We start from the raw sequence: 21,594 nt of genomic DNA, 5'->3' as shown, positions 1-21,594 counted from the left end.
CTACATCCCCTCCCTCGGAAGGTAGCTTTTACTGTGTTTTCAGTGTGTGGCTGCAGCCTGATATGAGGGGATGTGGAAATCTATCTGGGATGTCATGCACACATAAAGTTTCAGATTTTGCCTTTCAGATTAGGGCCTTTCAGTTTGCACTTGTGATAAACAGCGGCTGTAAGGATAAGCCTAACCCCAGCCCTGAGGGGCAGGGAAGAGGCAGGGGTCTGTTGTTTCCTACGGTTGTAGGCTCCACGGGGTTGCCAGGGGGCTGAACTTGGGTCTTCTTTACGAGCAACAGTACACTTAACAGCTGAGCCATCGCTAGCCTGACAATTACCTTTATATCACCAAAATTAAGCCGTTTTCTTATGAGAGGCATAAGTCAAATGTGAAGCCCCTTGTGATTTTGAGTATTACTGTATGTATGAATTACTAAAATTTTCTATCCTGTCTAAATTTTATAATTGTTTTTCTCAGACAAATTTCCAAATGTTTAGTAGTGTTTGCTATAAAAGATTGACTTTTCTCATATACCAAGGTATTTGTTTTTGACTATGAAAATGTGTTGATTATTGGAGGAATAAGATGAGATCCGGGTCTATGAAATAGTCTTAAGTCAGTATCGTAGACTTCACGATGCCTCAGTGATGGGGGCGCAGCTGCTGAGGCTCGAGCTGACTTTGGTCCCTGATGCAGGTATAGGAGAGGCCTGACTTATGCACGTTGTCCCCTGACCTCCACAACACACGTGACCAAATGCTTTCCAAGTGGGTGCTATCTTACTCTTTATTCTTTGGTAGGTCTAGGTCCAAAGAGAAAGCAGAAGGTGGGGACAGCTCCAAGGAGAAGAAGAAAGACAAGGACGACAAGGAGGACGAGAAAGAGAAGGATGCTGGGGTAGGTCAGCCAGCCAGGGTGACCGCAGACATGTTTGTATAACAATGTTCCGTCCATGTGTCCATCCATCTGCTCTCTGTCTGTCCCCCCTCTCACCCCACAATGGCAAAGTTCCTCTGGGTAGCCTTGGCTGTCGTGGACTTGCTTTTTAGACCAGGCTGGCCTCAGACTCAGAGACCCACGTGCCTCAGCCTCCGGAGTGCTGGGGATAAAGGTGTGTGCTGCCCTACCCAGCCCAGAGTCACCTCTGCGTCACCTGTCCTTACTTAGAAAGTGTGACCTGTGCTTATAGTATCAAGTTGACCTAACACGTTTAGACCCAGGAATCTGGGCACGTTGGATCAGCAGAGTGGTTTAAGGGGAAAGCAGTTGTCACAGAGACCTGTGACTGAATCAAGGAGCCCACGGGAAGGGAAGAAAGGACGTCCCTCACATTTTCCCTGACTACTACACCTGCACATGTGCCCACACAGATGTGATGCACACGTAAATAAATAAAAGGGTTAAGGCGCAGCAGTGCGGTTCTCCTTACGTCCTTGCCAATGTGGGGATGTCAGATCATATTTCATCAATGTGGCCGGATGTAGTTGATAATTGGAGAGGGACTCTTATTCTACTGGTGTAACTGTCATCTCCGAGGCCCATGACCTCTGTCTGCTGTCCTAGGCCTAGTCCCGGAAGCTTCTAGTCTCTGAACCGTATTTTGGAGAATGTATTTAAAATTGCATGTGGAGTATACCTGCTGATTCTGACTTTGACTTTCCCTTTTTTTTTTTTTTCCTCTTTCTCTCCCCAAAGAATTTTGACCAGAATAAGCTGGAAGAAGAAATGAGAAAACGAAAAGAAAGGGTTGAAAAATGGCGAGAAGAGCAGCGTAAAAAGGCGATGGAGAACATAGGGGAGCTGAAGAAGGAGATCGAGGAGATGAAGCAGGGGAAGAAGTGGAGCCTGGAAGATGACGACGGTACCTGCGGGATGCGGGCGGTGCCTCTTCTACCCTGCAGAGCATGCACAATGTCGAGTCTACATTTTAACCGTTTGCCCATACCTCCTGTCAAACTGAGGGCTAGAGCCAGCGCTTTGTGGGTGTTTAGCACCAGGTTACTTCCCTAGTCCTGTTGTCACCATGAAGCCACCGTTGCTGCCCACTGCCGCAGCTCTTTCGTCACCCTAGGTAGACGTTGCACATTACAGGTCTACCCGTCCTGTCTCCCTAGGCCTCTGTACCTCATACTGCTTTCTGTCTCTGCTGAGGACTTGCTCGTATTCCCCAAGGTGCAGTCATACTACTGGTGTCTTCCTGTGTCTGGTTATTTCTACTCCTCCAAGACAGCATTTCTCTGTATGGCCCTGGCTGTCCTAGAGCTCACTCTGAAGACCAGGCTAGCCTCGAACTCACTAACCTCTGCCTGCCTTGGCCTCCCAGGTGCTGGGATTGAGGGCGTGCAGCACCACGCTTGGCTCTGTGTCTGACTTTTGAGTTTAGCATTCTGTCTTAGAGGTTGATTCCTACGGTAGCACATTCTACTTTGTCTTACATGGCTAACTAATAACTCAATATGTGTATGTGATTGGGTCACACTGCATTAGCTCTGACTGTCCTCAAATCCCCTATGCAGACCAGGCTGGTCTTGAATTCTGCCTCCCATGTGCTGGGATTGAAGGGGTGCGCCACTGTACCTGGAAGTATTTTGGGTTTGTGATCTCCCTACGTCAGTCTCCAAATCCTAGGAGCAGGGCTTGTGCCACTGCACCCACCCAGTTTATGCTGCGCTTTATCCGTCTGCTCACTCTCTATTAGACGTTTGAGATGCGCCGGACTCGTACTGAGATTCTTTACTTCTAGACATAGGGTCTGCTGTGCTGTTTAGGCTGGCCTAGAGCTCCTGCACTCACGTGATCGTTCCCTCGGCCCCCTGAGTGGTTGGTGTAAGTCCTGTGCCTTGCTGTATGGAGATTTTTAAATGCTCCGTTCAGTAGATGCTAACATTTCAATCCAGAGGTAATCCAGAGCCTCTGGTAAGAATCACTGACTTTACCTGAGAGAGCACAGATGCACTTACAGATTTAACGGATGTTGCCAGTGCATTTGCTGCCGTCATGACTGTTAGTCATGGGTCATGGAGTAAGGGCTCACTACAGTCTAGAGCTCCGGTGGGTCCAGCCCCATCTTCTGATCTTAATGCACCAAGGTATGTGTGCGCATGCATGCTTATCTTTTAAACATAAATGCACCTCCCAACATTCTATACCTGAGGAGAGAACTGTTCTACTTAGAACTGAGGAGAAAACCATCTAGTTTCTGTGGTTCTGAGGCTTGAATCCAGGCTCAGCACATGCCGTCAGAGTGCTCGCTATACCCTAGCCCGTTTTTTCTAATTTTTTTTTTTTAAGATTTATTCATTTATTATATATAAGTACACTGTAGTTGTCTTCAGACACACCAGAAGAGGGCATCGGATCTCTTTACTGATGGTTGTGAGCCACCATGTGGTTGCTGGGAATTGAACTCAGGACCTCTGGAAGAGCAGTTGGTGCTCTTAACCGCTGAGCCATCTCTCCAGCCCCCTTTTTCTAATATTTACTCTTAAGGTTTTAGTAAAGTGGTATCTTACAGGAGAGCAGAACTGTGGACCATTTTCTGTGAAAGGTCTGTGCACACAGTTTCTGTTTATAAATGATCATGATGGGAAGAGTGTCACCAAAAGACACTTGAAGGAAAAATCATTGAAGTGTCCTCTATGGACTTGGGAGGAAATGGCTGTGAGCATAGGCGTTGATGTGCGTGTACGAGGACCTGAGTTGAGTTCATTGCTTGAACCCATGGAGGAGAACAGCATCGCGCCTCCCGTGAACCCGGCGCTGCAGGCCCAGAGAGAGGCGCATCCCTGGGACTCAGTGCCCAGCTGCCTGGCCTAGGTGGGACGATCAGGCCAAGTGAGACAACTAAGATGACACTCGAAGAATGATGGACTGAACTGACTTGTGGCCACCATATGTGTGTACAGAGTGGGGAGCCAGAGAAGGAAAGTATTTAATATAAAATCTGGGGCTGTGGGTGTGTATGTTTTTCGAATGTTGGAAATCGGCCCACAGCCTAATGCACACTAGAAAAGCCCCTCTGCTGGGGAGCTGGCAGTGCGTCCCCAGCTCTAGAATACATTCGAGCATTAGGTTCATTTACTGCTCTTGAGATAAGTGATATCCTGTGCTCACTATCACCTGACGGTAATACATGAGTGTTAGGAACGTAAGACCGTGTAGGTGTGAGCGCGAGAGCTGCACAAGGAGCAAGCTGTGCAGTGGTGTTTGCACAGTGAGAGGAGAGATGACGTGATGGCGGGCCTGTCTCCTCTGTGAGAGATGATTGTAAACGTCCCGGTGTGCTTCTGTGTGAGTGCGAGTGTTCACACGCCTGTGCATACATGCAGGGGTCAGAGGGCGGCCTGCACGATCTGTTTGTCTGTCCACTGTGGCTGGGATTGCCTCAGGGAGTCAAGCTGTGCGGCAAGTGCGTTTACCTGCAGCATCTCACTGGTCTGTGTCCAAAGAAGTCGCTCTGCTGTTGTAGATGATGAAGATGACCCTGCCGAGGCTGAGAAGGAAGGGAATGAAATGGAGGACGAGGAGCTGGACCCATTAGATGCCTACATGGAGGAAGTGAAAGAAGAGGTAAAAAAGTTTAACATGAGGAGCGTGAAAGGCGGCGCAGGAAATGAGAAGGTACGTGGACGTCTGGCATTGGTCACTTGTCACTTAAAAGTTATTGGGCTCTTTACCTTAGGTGATCACAAAGAAGGAAGCTAGGCTGTAGTGAGGGGTGGGTGGTGCACAGCTCTAATCCTGGCACTAGGGAGGCCGAGGCAGGTGATTTCTGTGAGTTTCAGGCCAGCGCAGTCTGCATAGTGCGTTCTGAGTTCCAGGACAGTCAGGACTACATAGAGAGACTCCGTCTCACAAAAACAAAACAACCAAAAAAGAACTGGACTAAGCTGTTTTTATTGCAGTTATTTCCTAAGTGGTGGTGGTTGGGGGTGGGGTGAGATGGGAGGCATGAGCACAGCACAGTGTGCCTGGGACTGTGGGCGTCAGAAGGTAACTTGCAAAGGCAAGGGTATGCTCCTTTCTCCATTGTTAGTAAGTATCATTATCTGCTGAGCCGTCTGCCTGGTCGGAAAAAAAAATGCAGTCCCACGTCTAGAGACTTGACTAAGACAGTTAAGAGCTCTGACTGCTCTTCCAGAGGGTCCAGGTTTGATTCCCAGACCTCACATGGTAGCGCATGTGCGTGTGGTCCTTAGACATGGGCAAGGACATAAATTAGTACAGTTTTTTTTTCTTTTTCGGAGCTGGGGACCGAACCCAGGGCCTTGCGCTTGCTAGGCAAGCGCTCTACCACTGAGCTAAATCCCCAACCCCCTAGTACAGTTTTTTTTAAAAGGATGCTTTTTTGTTTTGTTTTGTGCCTGGAGGGTACTTGGGGAAAAAATTAAAAATTTCATTTAAGGCATCAAGGAAGTAAGGACCTCAGTGTATTTTATTGGTTGATTTAAGCTCCTCAGAACAGGGCTGGATTGTCTAATGAGTGAAACACAACATTTAGTAGAATTTAAAAAATATGTTAATGTTGAGGAATGAGCCCATTTCGTAGTGAAGTGTCTCATGTTGGGCCTGGAGACGCGGCGTAGGGGTTAAGAGAAATTGCTGCTGTTGGCAGCAAACCTAGGTTCAGTTCTCAGTACCAATATGGCGACTCACAATGGAAACTGACTTTTGGCTTCCTCAGGCATCAGGTACAAGTGTAGCGCACAGCACCCATACACATAAAAATACATTTTAAAAATGTTGTATACACATACGTATTCTGCAGTCAGTTCTGGGTACCTGAGTGTGTCTGAACTGTCATGCCGTCACATTGGGAAGTTCCCACAGGACAAAAGCACAGCTCTCTTGCTCCTTTAAAAACACAAATCATGGTAGTTTGAATTGCACATTGTGGGAATCTAACATTTTGTATCTAGTGTTCATGTATTTTTGAATCTCTTTATTTTTTGTTTAGCTTTTGCAAAATATTTTAATACTTTTTTTATTTTAGAAGTCCGGACCGACTGTCACGAAAGTGGTTACTGTGGTAACAACCAAGAAAGCAGTAGTAGATGCCGACAAGAAGAAGGGAGAGCTGATGGAGAATGACCAGGACGCCATGGAGGTGAGGCGGCCTTCCTTTTGCCTTGTATATGATCGTGTCCTGGGGACATTTCTAGCAAAGCTTTGCAGTCATAGACTCCTGTGGGGGTCCCTGCTGCTCTCAGTCTCAGCAGGGGTGTGGTGGGCGGGCGGGGTTGTGGGATATTCTGATCTGTCCTCTTGTATCCTTTTTCACTCCCTCCTCTTGATTGGCCCATGTTGGGCATAGAACACAGGAAAAGTAGTGAACGGCCACGTCTTCCAGTTGACTTGCACTCTAAAGGTCTGGCTAAGGGAAGAGTAGAACTTCCTGACAGAGTCGTGTGAGGCCAGTGCTACATTAAAGCTTTGAATAAGGAAAGAAATTGGGGGGTTGGGGATTTAGCTCAGTGGTAGAGAGCTTACCTAGGAAGCGCAAGGCCCTGGGTTTGGTCCCCAGCTCCGAAAAAAAGAACCAAAAAAAAAAAAAAGAAAGAAAGAAAGAAATTGGGCAGGAGAGATGACTCAGCGGTTAAGAGCACTGACTGCTCTTCCAGAGGTCCTGAGTTCAATTCCCAGCAACCACATGGTGGCTCACAACCATCTGTAATGAGATCTGATGCCCTCTTCTGGTGTGTCTGAAGACAGCTACAATGTACTCATATGTAATAAATAAGTAAATCTTTAAAGAGAAAGAAAGAAAGAAAGAAAGAAAGAAAGAAAGAAAGAAAGAAAGAGAGAAAGAAATTAACTTGAAAACTTTTTAAGGATTTATATACTCAAGTTCAAAATCATGGACATTCTTACCTGAGGACCTGAGGTTTTTAGATGATGCAGTTTCCAGGTTCCTGGAGTTGCACAGAAACCCTGCAGAATTAGATAGCACATAGTGGGATCACACACAGCGATGCACACAGTGGTTCCTAGGAGAGAGGAGAGCTTTGGCAACCAGGACTCTGACTTCCGGAAGATGAAATAAATAACAGACTTTACTTTTTATTCCTGAAAATTCAAGTACTCCTCGGAGGAGGAAGAGGTTGACCTTCAGACGGCCCTCACAGGCTACCAGACAAAACAGAGAAAGCTTCTAGAGCCAGTGGATCATGGGAAAATTGAGTATGAGCCATTCAGAAAAAACTTTTACGTTGAAGTTCCAGAATTAGCGAAAATGTCTCAAGAAGGTAAGAAGTTCTACAAGTTTTATTCCTTTATTGTGACCTCTGAGCAAACGGTCGCTTCAGCGGAGTGTAGGAGTGTGCACAGGCCTGGCTTGGCTTTGGAAGTGTTTTAAGAAGTGTAGAATGGAGTTAGTTCCATAGTTCTCTGGGTTAAAGTACCGTTCATGTCCAATTCCAACAGACTGTGCTGGCCCTGTTCATATGATTGACAGCTGTCAGTCTGCTGAGCACAATCCGGGCGACTTGGCTAGAACAGGGCTGTCAATCATTCTGTTGCAATTGAAGAAAATATTAAAACCAAAATGTTGAAATTGGGCACTTGCTGTTATCCTCATGTCTTGTGGCAGTGATTACCGTGTGCTGGGTGCTCTTGTATGGCTCTTGTATGTCTATTGGATAGCACTTAGGGGAGGTGAGGCCTCTGACCCTTGACAGACGGCCTAGTGAATGTGGCTAGATGGTACAAAGTGTAGGAGCTTCTGACTGGGCCTTTGTTTTCTAGAGGTGAATGTGTTTCGGTTGGAAATGGAGGGCATTACAGTTAAAGGAAAAGGTTGCCCCAAGCCAATTAAATCATGGGTCCAGTGTGGAATTTCCATGAAGATACTGAATTCCCTCAAAAAGTAAGTGTTGGTGGTTATCTGCACTTTTCAGTGTCCCTGCTACTCCGGGTAGTAGCCCTTCACACACATATCTCTCTGGATTTCAGTTATGTTTCTCTTTATGTGCCCTGGCTGTCCTGGAACTCACTATGTAAACCACGCTGGCCTTGAACTCACAGAGGCTCTTGCTTCTCCCTGCTAAGTGCCATGATAAAGGTGTCTGCCACCACACTGGGTCTTTAACTGTTTTTCTCATTTGTTTATGCCATGCATCTTATTGCCCGCCTGCTTGAGCACGCACACCACACCATATGTGTGGATAGACGTTAGAGGAGAACTCTGGGAGTCTGTCTGTTTTTTTCTGCCACCTTATGGGCTCCAGGTATCTACTCGGGTCGCCTGGCCTGCGTGTAAGCACCTTTCTTCACTGTGCCATCTTGTCAGCCCAGCCCTTGTTTTTTTCTGCTCTTCACCAAATAATGTTTTACCAGTGAATAGGTCACATTTAGAAGAGCAAATTTTGCTTGTTGTACCCTGCGGGGTTTAAAGTGCATGACTCTCTTTTTTTGTTTTTTAAATGTAGGAGTGCTGTCTGCAGTAACACCTGCAGACCAGCAGAGGGCATCAGATCCCTTTATGGATGGGTGGTCTTGAGGCACCATGTGGTTGGTGGAAATTGAACTCAGGACCTCTGGAAAAGCAGCCAGTGCTCTTAACCATAGAGCTATCTCACCGGCCGAAGCTCGTGACTCTTACATTGCATTCATTTTGTTTCCTTTTAAGGCATGGCTATGAAAAGCCCACACCAATCCAAACTCAAGCAATTCCTGCTATAATGTCTGGACGAGATTTGATTGGCATTGCCAAGACAGGAAGTGGAAAAACCATTGCTTTTCTTTTGCCCATGTTTAGACACATCATGGATCAGAGGTCATTGGAAGAAGGAGAGGGACCAATCGGTACAAGGCTTCTCATTACCTCATTCTTTACAGATGTGTTTGTTGTTACATCAGAAAGTCATTGATTATGACAATAAGATGTCTTTGTATGCATTTCCTTTATCAATATGGCATTTGGGGCTGACTTCCCCTTACCAGCAGGTGGAGTGAGAACCTTCAGAGCTCTGGAGTGACATCTCAGAAGTACAAAAGCAAGGCTGGCCCAGCTCAGGTTAAAGCCCGGCAGGTAGCCCTCGTGCACCCGTCTGTTTGCTCACGTTGGGGTGTGCTCCCAGTCCAGGTCCACGCACCCCAGACCCAGCGTAGGAGGGGAGGTATAACTCCCGACTGAGGACATGGCTGGCCTCAGAAGGCCATAGTGCTGGTGCTTCATGTGGCTTGGGTCTTCTGCCCAGCTTCTTTTCATTGAGCAGGGAGAGCTACAGAGCTTTGTCACGCACACACAAGGCTCAGTCCTCCCTGTCAGTGCTCAGAAGGAATTGCGTTTGGGAGCAGCTGTGTGGCCCGTGTGTAGCCGAGGGAGTCACTTAACCCTCCATTCTGTGACTTGCTGTTGAAAACTGCATTCTGTTCAAGTCTTCTGAGGGCTAAGTAAGGTTTCATTTTTCTTGAAGCATGTTCTTAAGAATTTCTTTGCCCTTCACCTCAGTCTCTGCCATTACTAAGCTTCTTAAACACAGTTTTCAGACTTCATACAGATAAAACAGGTTTGACAGAGACACAAGCCTCTGCCGAGGTTAAAGTTAGCTCTGAAGCATCTCTCCTCAAGGATCGGCTGGCTCTGCTTTTGACACGTTTCTCTTTTCAGCTGTCATCATGACTCCAACTCGAGAACTGGCTTTACAAATCACTAAAGAATGTAAGAAGTTTTCGAAGACCTTGGGACTGAGAGTGGTCTGTGTGTATGGAGGGACAGGAATCAGCGAGCAGGTAGTTAGAACAAAGCGCTCTGTGTTTCTGTACCTTCAGGTTGAACGATCCAGTGACTTCAGGGATTCTTTTGTTTTAGTGTTTGGTGTAAGTGCCCTTAAAATCTTCAAGTATTTGGTGGGAAACTAATTATAGAATAAATCATGTGTCTGTGGTGTGCCTGTAACCCAGTGTTAGCACTGAGGAAGGAGGATCAGCAGCTCGAGGCCTTAAAGCTTCAATGAGAGTCCCTAACAGGTTGTTGTCTATATGTCTGTCTGTATGTCTGTCTATATGTAGATATGACATTTCTATAATCCTGGAACTCAGAAAAGCACAGGCAGGGGCATCACTACAAGTTTGAAAGTGGCTCTCTATATAATGAGTTCTAGGCCAGCCAGGTACAGGCGGCAAGACTGTCCTTCACCCTTCACCTTCTAAGAATGAGTGATGCAATGCCTGAAGCATGTGCTTTGTAGAGACTGGGCGTAGCATGACCGGGTACCAGTGCTGTTAGAGTTTACCTTCTGCCAGCGGGGTAGATTGTGAAGATTCTTCCCACAAAAGACAAAGATTGGTGACTAGATTGTGTTAACCATTTTGCCACTTTTTTTTTTTTCGGAGCTGGGGACTGAACCCAGGGCCTTGCGCTTCCTAGGTAAGCGGTCTACCACTGAGCTAAATCCCCAGCCCCGCCACTTTTTTAATAGTCATTTATTTATTTAGATTTTAAAGATTTGTTTGTTTGTTTTATGTAAGTACATGGTACACTGTCATTGTCTTTAGACACGCTGGAAGATCGGGTTCCATTACAGATGGCTGTGAGCCACCATGTGGTTGCTGGGAATTAAACTCGGCCTCTGCAAGAGCAGTCAGTGAGTGCTCTTAACTGCTGAGCCATCTCTCCAGCCCTTAATATTTATTTATTCTATATAAGTACATTGTCGCTGTTGTCAGACATACCAGAAGAGGGCATCAGATCCCATTACGGATGGTTGTGAGCCACCATGTGGTTGTTGGGAATTGAACTCAGGACCTCTGGAAGAGCAATCGGTGCTCTTAACCACTGAGCCATATCTCCAGCCCTTGCCACTTGTTAAAGTAACTTTTATTTGCCCCATATCATTATCTCTGAGGCTTAACTGCCTCTGTCTGCTAACTAGACAGCAGAAGCGGCCTAGAATGTTTTCAGCCTCTGAGACTTACTGCTGAATAAGCTCACCCTTTCTTGTTGTGACTGGCTGGTCAACTCAGCTATCCTGGCTCAAACTCCTCTAAGCTGACTGATTCAATCTGGCTTCTCTCCCAGCCTCTGACGAAATAGCTCTGCTTGGCCTCAAACTAATTCTAGCAATCTAATCTAATCTTCTGGCTCCTTCTCATTCTATGGCTTGTTTCATTTTCACCTATGTCTAGCTTGTTCTCTCTCTCTGACTTGTCTCCCTGTAACTGCCTGCCTGTGTGTGTGTCTGTCTGTCTGTAATGCTCCCTTTAAGTAGCTTCTCTTACTTCTCTTTTCTTGTGTGAGTTGGGTATATCCTATTCTGTCAAATCTTTCTCTGATTTGTTACTTTGTCTGCCACTCAACTAGATACCACTTTCAAACATGGGTGCTTCCTTCTACAAACTAACTTTACCTTAATTGATTGAGATAAAAGGTGTGTACTGAGGGCATGTCTGTATTCCAGCCAGAGAAGTCATGTTGCTGGATTAAAATCCCCCTATCACCCTTTGTGTATATGGGAACCTGTCGTTTATGTATGTAATAGATTTGTGTGCTGAGTGTTACTGAACCAAAGGCCTCTGACTGCTAGCTTTAGGCTTCCGTCACTGTTCTTTTTTTTTTTTTTTTTTAAGATTTATTATAAGTACCCTGTAGCTTATACACCAGAACACCAGACACACCAGAAGAGGGCATTGGATCCCATTACAGATGGTTGTGAGCCACCAAGTGGTTGCTGGGATTTGAACTCAGGACCTCTGGAAGAGCCGTCAATGCTCTTAACCACTGAGCCATCTCTCCAGTTCCCTTCCCCCCCCCCCCCCCATCGTTCTTAATGGTGATGCAAAGACTTAAGCCAACATTGACTGTCTTTGGTTTGGCATTTCTTCAAGACTGGGTCTCTTCGTTACACAGTTCTGGCTGACCGGGAACTCACTATGTAGACCAGCCTGGCCTGAACTCACAGAGATCCTCCTGCCTCTGCTTCCCAAGTGCTGGCATTAAAGGCATGCTCCAGCATCCCTATCAAGAAAACTTTAAAACTAGTGTTGTGAGAACCTGCCTTGGGAATTTTTTCTTTTCTGCTATTTTAAATACTTAATTGTTCATTTTGCTATTTCATTTGACCACATGGTCTGTAGTAAGAAATACATTTATAAAACAACTTTTTTTTCAACATAGCGTTTCTTTGCATAGCCCAGGCTGTCCTAAAACTTGCTTTGTAGACCAGGTTGGTCTCAAACTTAGAGGTCCATCTGCCTGCTTCTGCCTCCTGAGTGCTGGGATTAAAGGCATGAGCCACATTGCCCTCTGGGAAACAGATTGGGTATATTTGTTGTAGCCCTGGCTGATTTTGAACTTGTTGTGTTGCCAGGGATGACCTTGGTTTCCTGATCTTCCATTTCCCACGTAATCCTTGGATAATAAAATTTCAAAAGCAGTCATCTCAGAAATATATCTTAGAGCCTTATGCAGGGAGCATGGGGTGTTTTTGCCACAGGTCAGGGGCAGGTGAGGGCAGTGCTGCCAGGCTCGCCGTAGCTTTTCCATCAGAGTAGCCTCTCAGACCTCGTTCAGAGGAGAAACAGGAAGGAAGCTGCAATGTGGGCAGGAGCAGCCTGTGTGTTAGTGTGATTGCTGTCAGTACAGCTTCACTTCCACTAGAAAGGAACCGGGGTGTGCGTGTGTGCGAGCGTGCTCGCTTGTGTGTGTTTGCCCATGCATATGCTGCAGCACATATGTTAAGATGAGAAGACAGCTTGTAGGAGTCAGTTTTCTACTTTGTCCATGTGAGATCAGGGGGGTGGAACTTAGGTTCGGCAGAAGGCACGTTTACCACTGCACCATATCACTAGCCTTATCATATGCTTTCCTAAAGATCTTAAAACACATGGAGGAAACAGTAGGCCATCTGGAATATTTGCCACAGAAGGATTGATCTTGGTGAATCTGTAACTATAGGAGATGACTTTCAGGTAAAGATTCTAGAGATTGTAGTTGTTTTTAGGGCTGGAGTGATGGCGTGGTGGTTAGAAACAGTGTCTGCTCCTCCAGTGCCCATGTGGAATTTAAGTTCCAGGAAGATCCAGTGCCACCTTCTGGCCTCTGCAGGCAGTGTATGTCTGTGGTGCATAGACAAATGTAGGCAAAACCCCCGTGCACATAGAATGAAGGACCGAAGGAAAGAGAATGGCCTAGTGTGTGCACACAGTATAACCTGTTGCACACGCGCGCACACGCACGCGCACACACACACACACACACACACACACACACACACACACGTACGTCTGTAGGGGTCAAGCAGAGGTCACCCTGTCAAAGTACTCTTCCAGTGTCTGTTGTAAACCTGTTGGTTGATTGTAGCTTAGAAAACCCATGGTGTGGTTTCTTAAATTTACAAAGCTTTGATCTCTGTATTAGAATATATATTCGGGGGCTGGAGAGATGGCTCAGCGGTTAAGAGCACTGACTGCTCTTCCAGAGGTCCTGAGTTCAATTCCCAGCAACCACATGGTAGTTCACAACCATCTGTAATGGGATCTGATGCCCTCTTCTGGTGTGTCTGGAGACAGTGACTGTGTATACATATACATAAAATAAATACGTCTTTAAAAAAAAAAAAGTATATATTCTACTGCTTATTCCTACCTACCTTCCTTGGTTTTTTGAACAATAGTTGCAAATTAACATTTGTGAAATTCTTTAGTTTTATTAATTTCAAATTCCTGGCTATGGGTTGTCGTCTTCCAGTCCCACCCACCAGTGCTGCAGCAGCCCGAGGGTCCCATACCAGCCACCAGTCCCACCCATCAGTGCTGCAGCAGCCCGAGGGTCCCATACCAGCCTCCAGTCCCACCCATCAGTGCTGCAGCAGCCCGAGTGTCCCATACCAGCCACCAGTCCCACCCATCAGTGCTGCAGCAGCCCGAGTGTCCCATACCAGCCTCCAGTCCCACCCATCAGTGCTGCAGCAGCCCGAGTGTCCCATACCAGCCACCAGTCCCACCCATCAGTGCTGCAGCAGCCCGAGGGTCCCATACCAGCCTCCAGTCCCACCCATCAGTGCTGCAGCAGCCCGAGGGTCCTGTGCCAGCCTCCAGACCTCCTTAGGGCTTCGCCTTCTGTGGTAGAGCCACGCAAGGGCCAGATGCTCAGCTCTCACTCTGTAAGAAGTATTGGGAACTCTGCTACACAGTCTCATCCTGTCTCACCAGATTGCTGAGCTGAAGAGAGGCGCTGAGATCATTGTTTGCACACCTGGCCGGATGATCGACATGCTGGCAGCTAACAGTGGTAAGTCACAGGTATCTCATTATTTGTCTTCTTTCCCTTTTGAACTTGACATGAGTTTTGTTAAGCAGATATGAGAAACCAACAGAGGGTTTCTATGTTTCTTCTTAAAGCTGTAATATCTTAAAATGTGAATTATAACACATTGATTATTGAATGTATTAATAAGTCTTTGACAGTTCAATTTGTATTCACAACTAACCCTGCATTTAACTTGAGTCTTTTTGTTTTATTTATCCTTGCTATTAAAAAGGTGGTATCATAGTCTTTTTATTAAAAAATTCTCACCAGGGGCTAGTAAGTTATAATAATAGGCAAATTAAGTTATTGCAGCTTCAAGAAGTTAGTCTTTTGTAAGCACTGCATGTTTTTAGCTCATGTGTTATACTTTGTTAAAATATTCCCTATCCAAACTGATACTAAACTGTTGACATTATTTAACTTCTGTGGAGAAAGGCCCTTGAGGATTTATAGACCTGGGCTTCCGAGACATTAACCATCAAAGGTAGGTGACCTAATGCTGTTTCCAGTCTTTCGAGGCTCTTGGCGGCTGGAGATGTTAGTGCGAACACTGGCCTCTTGTGGTTTCTGAAGAAACAGCTTTTGAGGTTTCCATTGCAGCCTTCAGTGTGTCTGTGACTGAGTGCTGGAGTCTGAGACGTGCGTGTTTGTGCTGGTGTCGCCTGAAGCTTGGGGTAAACGTAATGCTCCCTGAGGTTGTTTGCTGAGGCCTCTGCTTGTATAGCAAATGGTGGTTTGGGGATGAATGCTGACCAGATAATCCCTTGTTTTTTTTTTTCCACTGTTGTATTAATTAAATCTCCTGAAATTCATCTTGATTAATTTTACCTTTCCCCTTTATTTGTCCTTTTTGTTATCTTTTAATAACTATTTTATACATATTTTTGCCAGGTTCTACAGTTGGTAGCAATGCTTAGCGTATTAATCTTTGAGAAAGGGTTTTCTGTATTTTTAGTTTTTAACTGTGTAAGAAGCCAGGACTATTTATTCAGTGGCAGCAATTAATAATTTAAAGTGTTTCTTTGCATAGAAAAGTATATTTGTATGTAATGCGTTTATGTTTTGGAGTTTGTGTAATGTTGCCTGGTGGTTGGTTTGATGTGCCCATGTAAGGTGCTTCTAGCTATGGACGTGGGCTGTAGAGTAACGCAGAGCGCTGCCTCTGCAGTAGTTAGCACTGGACCCTGCCTTCCACACATGCGCTGTAATCTCTAATATGCTCTTTTCTAGGTGATGCTGTCAGATAATGGCTGATGTGGCTCGATGCTTCATCTCAGTCTTAGTTTTATGATGTGTTTTGGAGAGGGCTGTTTTCTGAATTTTACAGGTCCTTCAGGCCCTATGATGGTATGCAAGAGACGAGTTTGACAAAATAAAGGGCCTCATACACCCATTGTCAGAAAGTACCTGCCACTAGACTAAGACTCAGACCACAGTTTCTTTCACTGTGTAGAGAAACTGAACCTACCCCTCGGCTCTAGTCAGGCATTTTAGTTCCCTTTCCTTTTTTTTTAAAGTTCTTTGCTGTCATCATGAATTGTGGCTGATAGTTAGTTTTCTTTTGGTCTCTCTTTTCTCTTCTTACCTTAGGTCGGGTCACAAATCTTCGAAGAGTGACATATGTTGTTTTAGATGAAGCAGACAGAATGTTTGACATGGGTTTTGAACCACAGGTAATCATTCAATCTCTATGTAATTTTAAAAGTTTATTCTATTCTATTAATTGTGTTTGTGGTGTCTGTGTTTGGGTGTGTGCACATTGGTGCAGGTGGGCGCAGAGGCTGGTTGTGTCAGATCGTCCTGGAGTTGGAACTGTGGTGATTGTGAGCTGTCCCATGTAGGTGCAGGCTGGACGCATGGGACTGGAATTGGGGCCTCTCAGAGAGCCGTCTCTCCAGCCCTCTAAGGTTTTTAAGGGTTTTATTTTGTAACTGCTATGAGAATGAAATGTTTGTGTGGTCTTGAAATTCATATTCATTTCCTGTTCCCAATACTACCAAGTGTTAGGAAATCACAATCAGTATTTACTTTTCAGATTAAATTCTTCAAACTTGTTGATTCCCCAGCAATCAGAAAATATCATTGGTCAAGTTGGATTTACTGATAATGAGATTCTGATAATGCGATTACTAAAAACTTTGATGTTTTGTCTGACATGGTGGCGCTATTGCTGTGAAATACACTTCTGTGAAGGGTGCTTGGCGGGCCCGCAGCAAAGTGTGCCCCTGAGAAATTATGCCGCGCAGCAACTCTGGTGTGAGGGTTATTTGGAGGAAGGGAGGGGAGTGAGATCCTGGAGAAGGGATAGGGGCAGACAGACAGGAGCAGAGCCTCAAGAGCAGAGAAGGATGTGGTAAACATTAAAAGGAACGGTTTTTATCAGTTCCCGAGAGCCAGATCCCCTCACTCCTGCCTCAAAGTCTGTAAGCCACCCTCTCCTGGCTCTCTCTCTTTTAGCCGCTGTCCCCTAGGCAGTAGTTACCATGCCATTTCCTTGCTGAAGGAATAAAAATATACTTACTAATTTCTAAATGCTGGAAGAGAGTTGACCACGTAAAGGAATCAGCAAACTGGGTTGAGAGGATGGCAGGCATTTTCAGCTTGAGGAGGGAGAGGAATGAAGACTTAAGGGAATTGACCCCACGGGGACATGAGATGACATGAGAATTCAGTGCTCCGTAAACAACTTCTTCTGTAGCCATATTTGGCTGGGGTTTGACATGATGTGAAATGTTTTACTTTTGTCTAATTTACGTTGATTTACATATTTATTCATTTCTTGTGTTGTGTGTGTGTGTGTGCGCGTGCGTGCGTGCGTGTGTGTGTATGTGGAGGGGGTATAATTGCCGTGGTTTATGTGTGACTGTCAGAGGGCAACTTGTGGTATTGGTTCATCCCTTCTACCACAGGGGTCCTGGGTTCAAATTCAGATTGTCTGACCGGTGTCAAGTGCCCTTTTAAGTCATCTCGCCAGCCCCAGGTTTCTTTTCTTCTTTTTTCCCATTATGTAGACCAGATAGACTCAGGCTCTTAGAGGTCTGCCTGTCTCTGCCTTCTGAGTGCTTGGGTTAAAGGCTTACTAGGATGCTGTAGATGGACTTGTCAATTTTTTTTAATTATTTATTTATTTATGTATACAAGTACACTGTGGCTGTCTTCAAACACATTACAGATGGTTGTGAGCCTCGATGTGGTTGCTGGGAATTGAACTCAGGACCTCTGAAAGAACAGTTGGTGCTCTTAACTGCTGAACCATCTCTCCAGCCTGGACTTTTCCATTATTTGGTCATTTTAAGGATCCCCTGTCTCACTGAGAGATCATTGTAATTTGAATGACATCAAATTGACATAAGAAATGGGCTTCTAGGCTTCCTTCCCACCACCACCCCCGCCTCCCTCCCTCCATCCCTCCCTGCTTCCTCATTTCCTTTCCTCCTGTGATTGTGGGTGCACATGTATGTGTATATAGATGTGTCTGGAAATCAGGATGGCACCGAATTGTCCTTCAGGAGCTGTACACCTTGGTTTTTGGTGCGTGGTCTGTCACTGGGACCTGGCATTGCTGATTAGGCTCTGCCTGCTGGCCAGTGAGCCCTGAAGACCTGCCCCTCTGCTGCCCCAGGCTGGACTTACATGTGCATGGGCTTTACCTGGGTGCTGGGCGTGGGACTCAGGTTCTCACGCTTACTCAACACATTCTTCAACTTCCCCCCCTCCCCCCAAGCTCAGGTTGTCCTTTCCTTGGAAAGTGAAACTGAGAATAGCAAATTCAGGTATAAAATAAGTTTAGATCTTCTAAGATAATGAACTTAACTGAATTTTTTTTTCTTTTCTTTTTTTCGGAGCTGTGGACCGAAACTTAACTGAATTTTAAGATAATGAATTTTTAAGTTCCTCCTGCCTAATTTGAGCACTGTGTAAGTTTTTGGAGACTCATGGTATTTGCACATCTCCTTTTCTCAGGTCATGCGCATTGTGGACAATGTCCGTCCTGACCGACAGACAGTTATGTTCTCAGCTACTTTCCCAAGAGCTATGGAAGCGTTGGCCCGCAGGATCTTGAGCAAGCCCATTGAAGTTCAGGTTGGAGGCCGGAGTGTGGTTTGCTCAGATGTGGAACAACAAGTGGTAGGTACCGTCTGTGTTCAGGAATTCGCCGGTTCTCTTGGTGTTTAGACAGTGCATCCTCTGGTTTTGTTGTGAGATAGGTTGATAACTTCTAAAGTTAAGTCATGTACAACCTTCCTGTTGCCAGGAACATGGAACTGACCTCAGGAGCTCTTTTTAGTTCTTCCCACCAGGACTGAAAGCTGAGAGAAACATTGCATGTCTTTCTTGTGTTTGATGAATAAGTTTTGAGGGAGAGGGAGAGCCAGTGACCAGCTGCCATAGATACAAACCTACCAGTTAAAGGTCTGCATTTGCTGTAAGGTGTAGGAAGCTATAGGTTAAACAGCAGTTCTGTTCTAGGACATGTTTGTGTTTTTTACATTAACTTGCTACAATGTGGTATTTTCAGATTGTGATTGAAGAAGAGAAGAAATTCTTGAAATTGCTGGAGCTTTTAGGCCATTATCAGGAGTCAGGATCTGTCATTATATTTGTGGATAAGCAGGAACACGCTGATGGTCTTCTGAAGGACTTGATGAGAGCTTCCTACCCTTGCATGTCTCTTCACGGAGGTAACGTTTACTTACCCACAAGCACGTCGTAGCGGTGAACTCGCTCTGAGTAATAACATCTGCTCTGTTGTCTGTAACGGACGTAGAGGAGATCAGGTAGTCAGACCCTGGCCTGACGACATTCCACCTTTATGTAATGCCGGCCGCTCTCTGTGGCCTGTCACTCTACTGCCTGGAGGTCATGTCTCACTGTATCAGCTGGGCTTTTGGCCATTGAGCGGTCTTCACCATCCAGCGCTAGGGTTACAGACCAAGCAGCTGTGCTTGACTGTTTACACCGGCATTAGCGACTTGAGTTTGGGTCTTTGTTTTTTGTGGAGCAGGAACTGTTTCTGCTGAAGCGTATCCCTGCTTCTTTGTGCCTACAACGATCTCTTCATCCCAAACAGAAACTGTATCTTAAGCATTTGTTCTGCATTTCTTCCCTTCACCCGTCCACTGTACCTTCCTTATAAGTCTCTGTGAACTTCTTGTCCTGTGTACTGTCTGCTGTGGAGTAAAGCTTCTTGTCTTTGTGCTTGGTCTGTTCAGTAGTCATGATGATATAACTGTAATAGAGTTTCTCCTAAAAGCTGGATACAGGGGTTGGGGATTTAGCTCAGTGGATTTAGCTAGGCCCTGGGTTCGGCCCCCAGCCCCCGGGGGGGAAAAAAAAGCTGGATACAGTGTCCTGTTGTGTATACTTACTCTCGCCTCTTGACTCACTTGTGGGTAGACCTCAGAGGTGATTTTATTATTTGACCGTTGTGTATGATGTAAACATAATTAGACACTAATGGCTTTCAGTTCCTTTTGAGTAGTGAAGTAGTGAGGTCTGAGCTTAAATTTTAAGAGAAATCATTAGATTGATTTCTTTTTTTTTTTTTTTTTTTTGGTTCTTTTTTTCGGAGCTGGGGACCGAACCCAGGGCCTTGTGCTTCCTAGGCAAGCGCTCTACCACTGAGCTAAATCCCCAGCCCCATCAGATTGATTTCTTGAGGGATAACATTGTATATTCCTACCATCAGTGTACTTAGGGTGCTAGTTTCTACATCCTGAAAACAATAAACTGTGTTACTGTGTGCTGTGTGGTTGTTTTGATTTGTCTGGTAGGAGCTGCCAGGTGGAAGCTGGGAATCAACCTTGACTCCTTTGCAAGAGCAACTCTTTTTTTTTTTTTTTTTTTTTTTTCTTTTTTTTAGATTTATTATATATGAGCACACTGTGGCTGTCCTCAGACACACCAGAACAGGGCACCAGATCCCATTACAGATGGTTGTGAGCCACCATGTGGTTGCTGGGAATTGAACTCAGGACCTCTGGAAGAGCAGTCAGTGCTCTTAACCACTGAGCCATCTCTCCATCCCTGAATTTCTTATTTCTACATCTAGAACTTTCTCAGTGGAAATGGAAAGTTTCAACATGTTTTCTTATTTGTCTCTTTAATTTTCTTGCAGGTATTGATCAGTATGACAGGGACAGTATCATAAATGACTTTAAGAATGGAACCTGCAAACTTCTCGTAGCCACGTCTGTTGCCGCCCGTGGTCTAGATGTGAAACATCTCATTCTTGTAGTAAATTACAGCTGCCCCAATCATTACGAAGATTACGTGCACAGGGCTGGGCGGACTGGAAGAGCAGGCAACAAGGTAAAGTCTCTCCGGTCTGTACTGAAGCACGGGAGCTTCATTTAAGGGATGGGTAGCAGAGGTTGTGTGACTCAGACACCAGGACCAGGAAGCAAGCTGGGGAGGGAAGGGTTTATTCAGCTCACACGTCCACATCGCTGTTCATCCCCACAGGAAGTCAGGACTGGAACTCAAGCAGGTCAGGAAGCAGGAGCTGAGGCAGAGGCCATGGAGGGATGTTACTTACTGGCTTGCTTCCCCTGGCTTGCTCAGCTTGCTCTCTTATAGAACCCAGGACTATCAGCCCAGGGACGGCACCACCCACAATGGGCTGGGTCCTCCCCCTTGATCACTAATTGAGAAAACGCCTTACAGCTGGGTCTCATGGAGGCTTTTCCTCAAGGGAGGCTCCTTTCTCTGTGGTAACTCCAGCTTGTGTCAAGTTGACACACAAAACCAGCCAGTACAATTGACCCCTTGTCAACTTGACACACAAACATATCACTGTTTAGCCTCAACCCTTACTTTCTTATTCATCCCCGAGATCTAAACAACTTTAAGAGTCCCACAGTCTTCACATATTAAGTTTAATTCCCTTAAAATAGCCAATGTCTTTTAAAATTCAAAGTCTTTCTAAAATTCAAAGTCTCATAACTGTGCACCATGGGTCTCTGTCTCCTCTTCTGGCCTCTCTGGGCTCCAGGCCTACACATGGTGGTGCATAGACATGCTGGAAACACTCAGACACTAGACACAAAGTCAAGACGGTCAGGGCCTTCAGTGTTCTGTAGCCAGCAGTGGAGCAGCTCGTGTCTCTGCAGGCTTTCTTCTCTCTTCCTACCATGTCCTGCACATAGAGACCCTTGTGTACTTCAAGGTGTTTCAGCTTTTGGTTGTTTTCTCCACTTGACTGATCTCGTCAGCATACAGTCTGAGGCAGATGTTGTTAGCCTTCCCAATGCTGCAACTTGTTAATACAGCTCCTCATGCTGTGGTGACCCCAACCATTCATAACATTTTTGTTTCTATTTCATATCTGTGATTTTGCCACTTTTATGAAT

The 21,594-nt window shown here is 45.6% G+C and overlaps 1 protein-coding gene across 6 annotated transcripts in view; it reads left to right on the top strand.

Annotated features, from left to right (window-relative positions):
• The window catches only part of Ddx46 (DEAD-box helicase 46), a 46,161-nt gene that overhangs the window by 8,763 nt on the left and 15,804 nt on the right, over positions 1-21,594 (top strand). For 3 of the 6 annotated variants that reach the window (XR_015640632.1, NM_001395621.2, NM_139098.3), the window contains 13 exon segments: positions 795-891; positions 1,690-1,855; positions 4,463-4,614; positions 5,987-6,100; positions 7,073-7,238; positions 7,738-7,858; positions 8,621-8,796; positions 9,605-9,726; positions 14,146-14,224; positions 15,833-15,915; positions 18,206-18,370; positions 18,762-18,924; positions 20,361-20,554. Coding sequence is in view for 4 of the 6 variants with exons in the window: in NM_001395621.2 (NP_001382550.1) it covers positions 795-891; positions 1,690-1,855; positions 4,463-4,614; positions 5,987-6,100; positions 7,073-7,238; positions 7,738-7,858; positions 8,621-8,796; positions 9,605-9,726; positions 14,146-14,224; positions 15,833-15,915; positions 18,206-18,370; positions 18,762-18,924; positions 20,361-20,554 (1,798 nt within the window). In the remaining 2 variants the exon portion in view is untranslated. 6 annotated transcript variants of the gene reach the window in all.

This window comes from Rattus norvegicus, chromosome 17, assembly GCF_021556685.1.
Source record: "Rattus norvegicus strain SHRSP/BbbUtx chromosome 17, alternate assembly SHRSP_T2T, whole genome shotgun sequence".
Lineage (NCBI taxonomy): Eukaryota > Metazoa > Chordata > Mammalia > Rodentia > Muridae > Rattus > Rattus norvegicus.
This window is presented reverse-complemented; position numbering and strand designations above follow the sequence as displayed.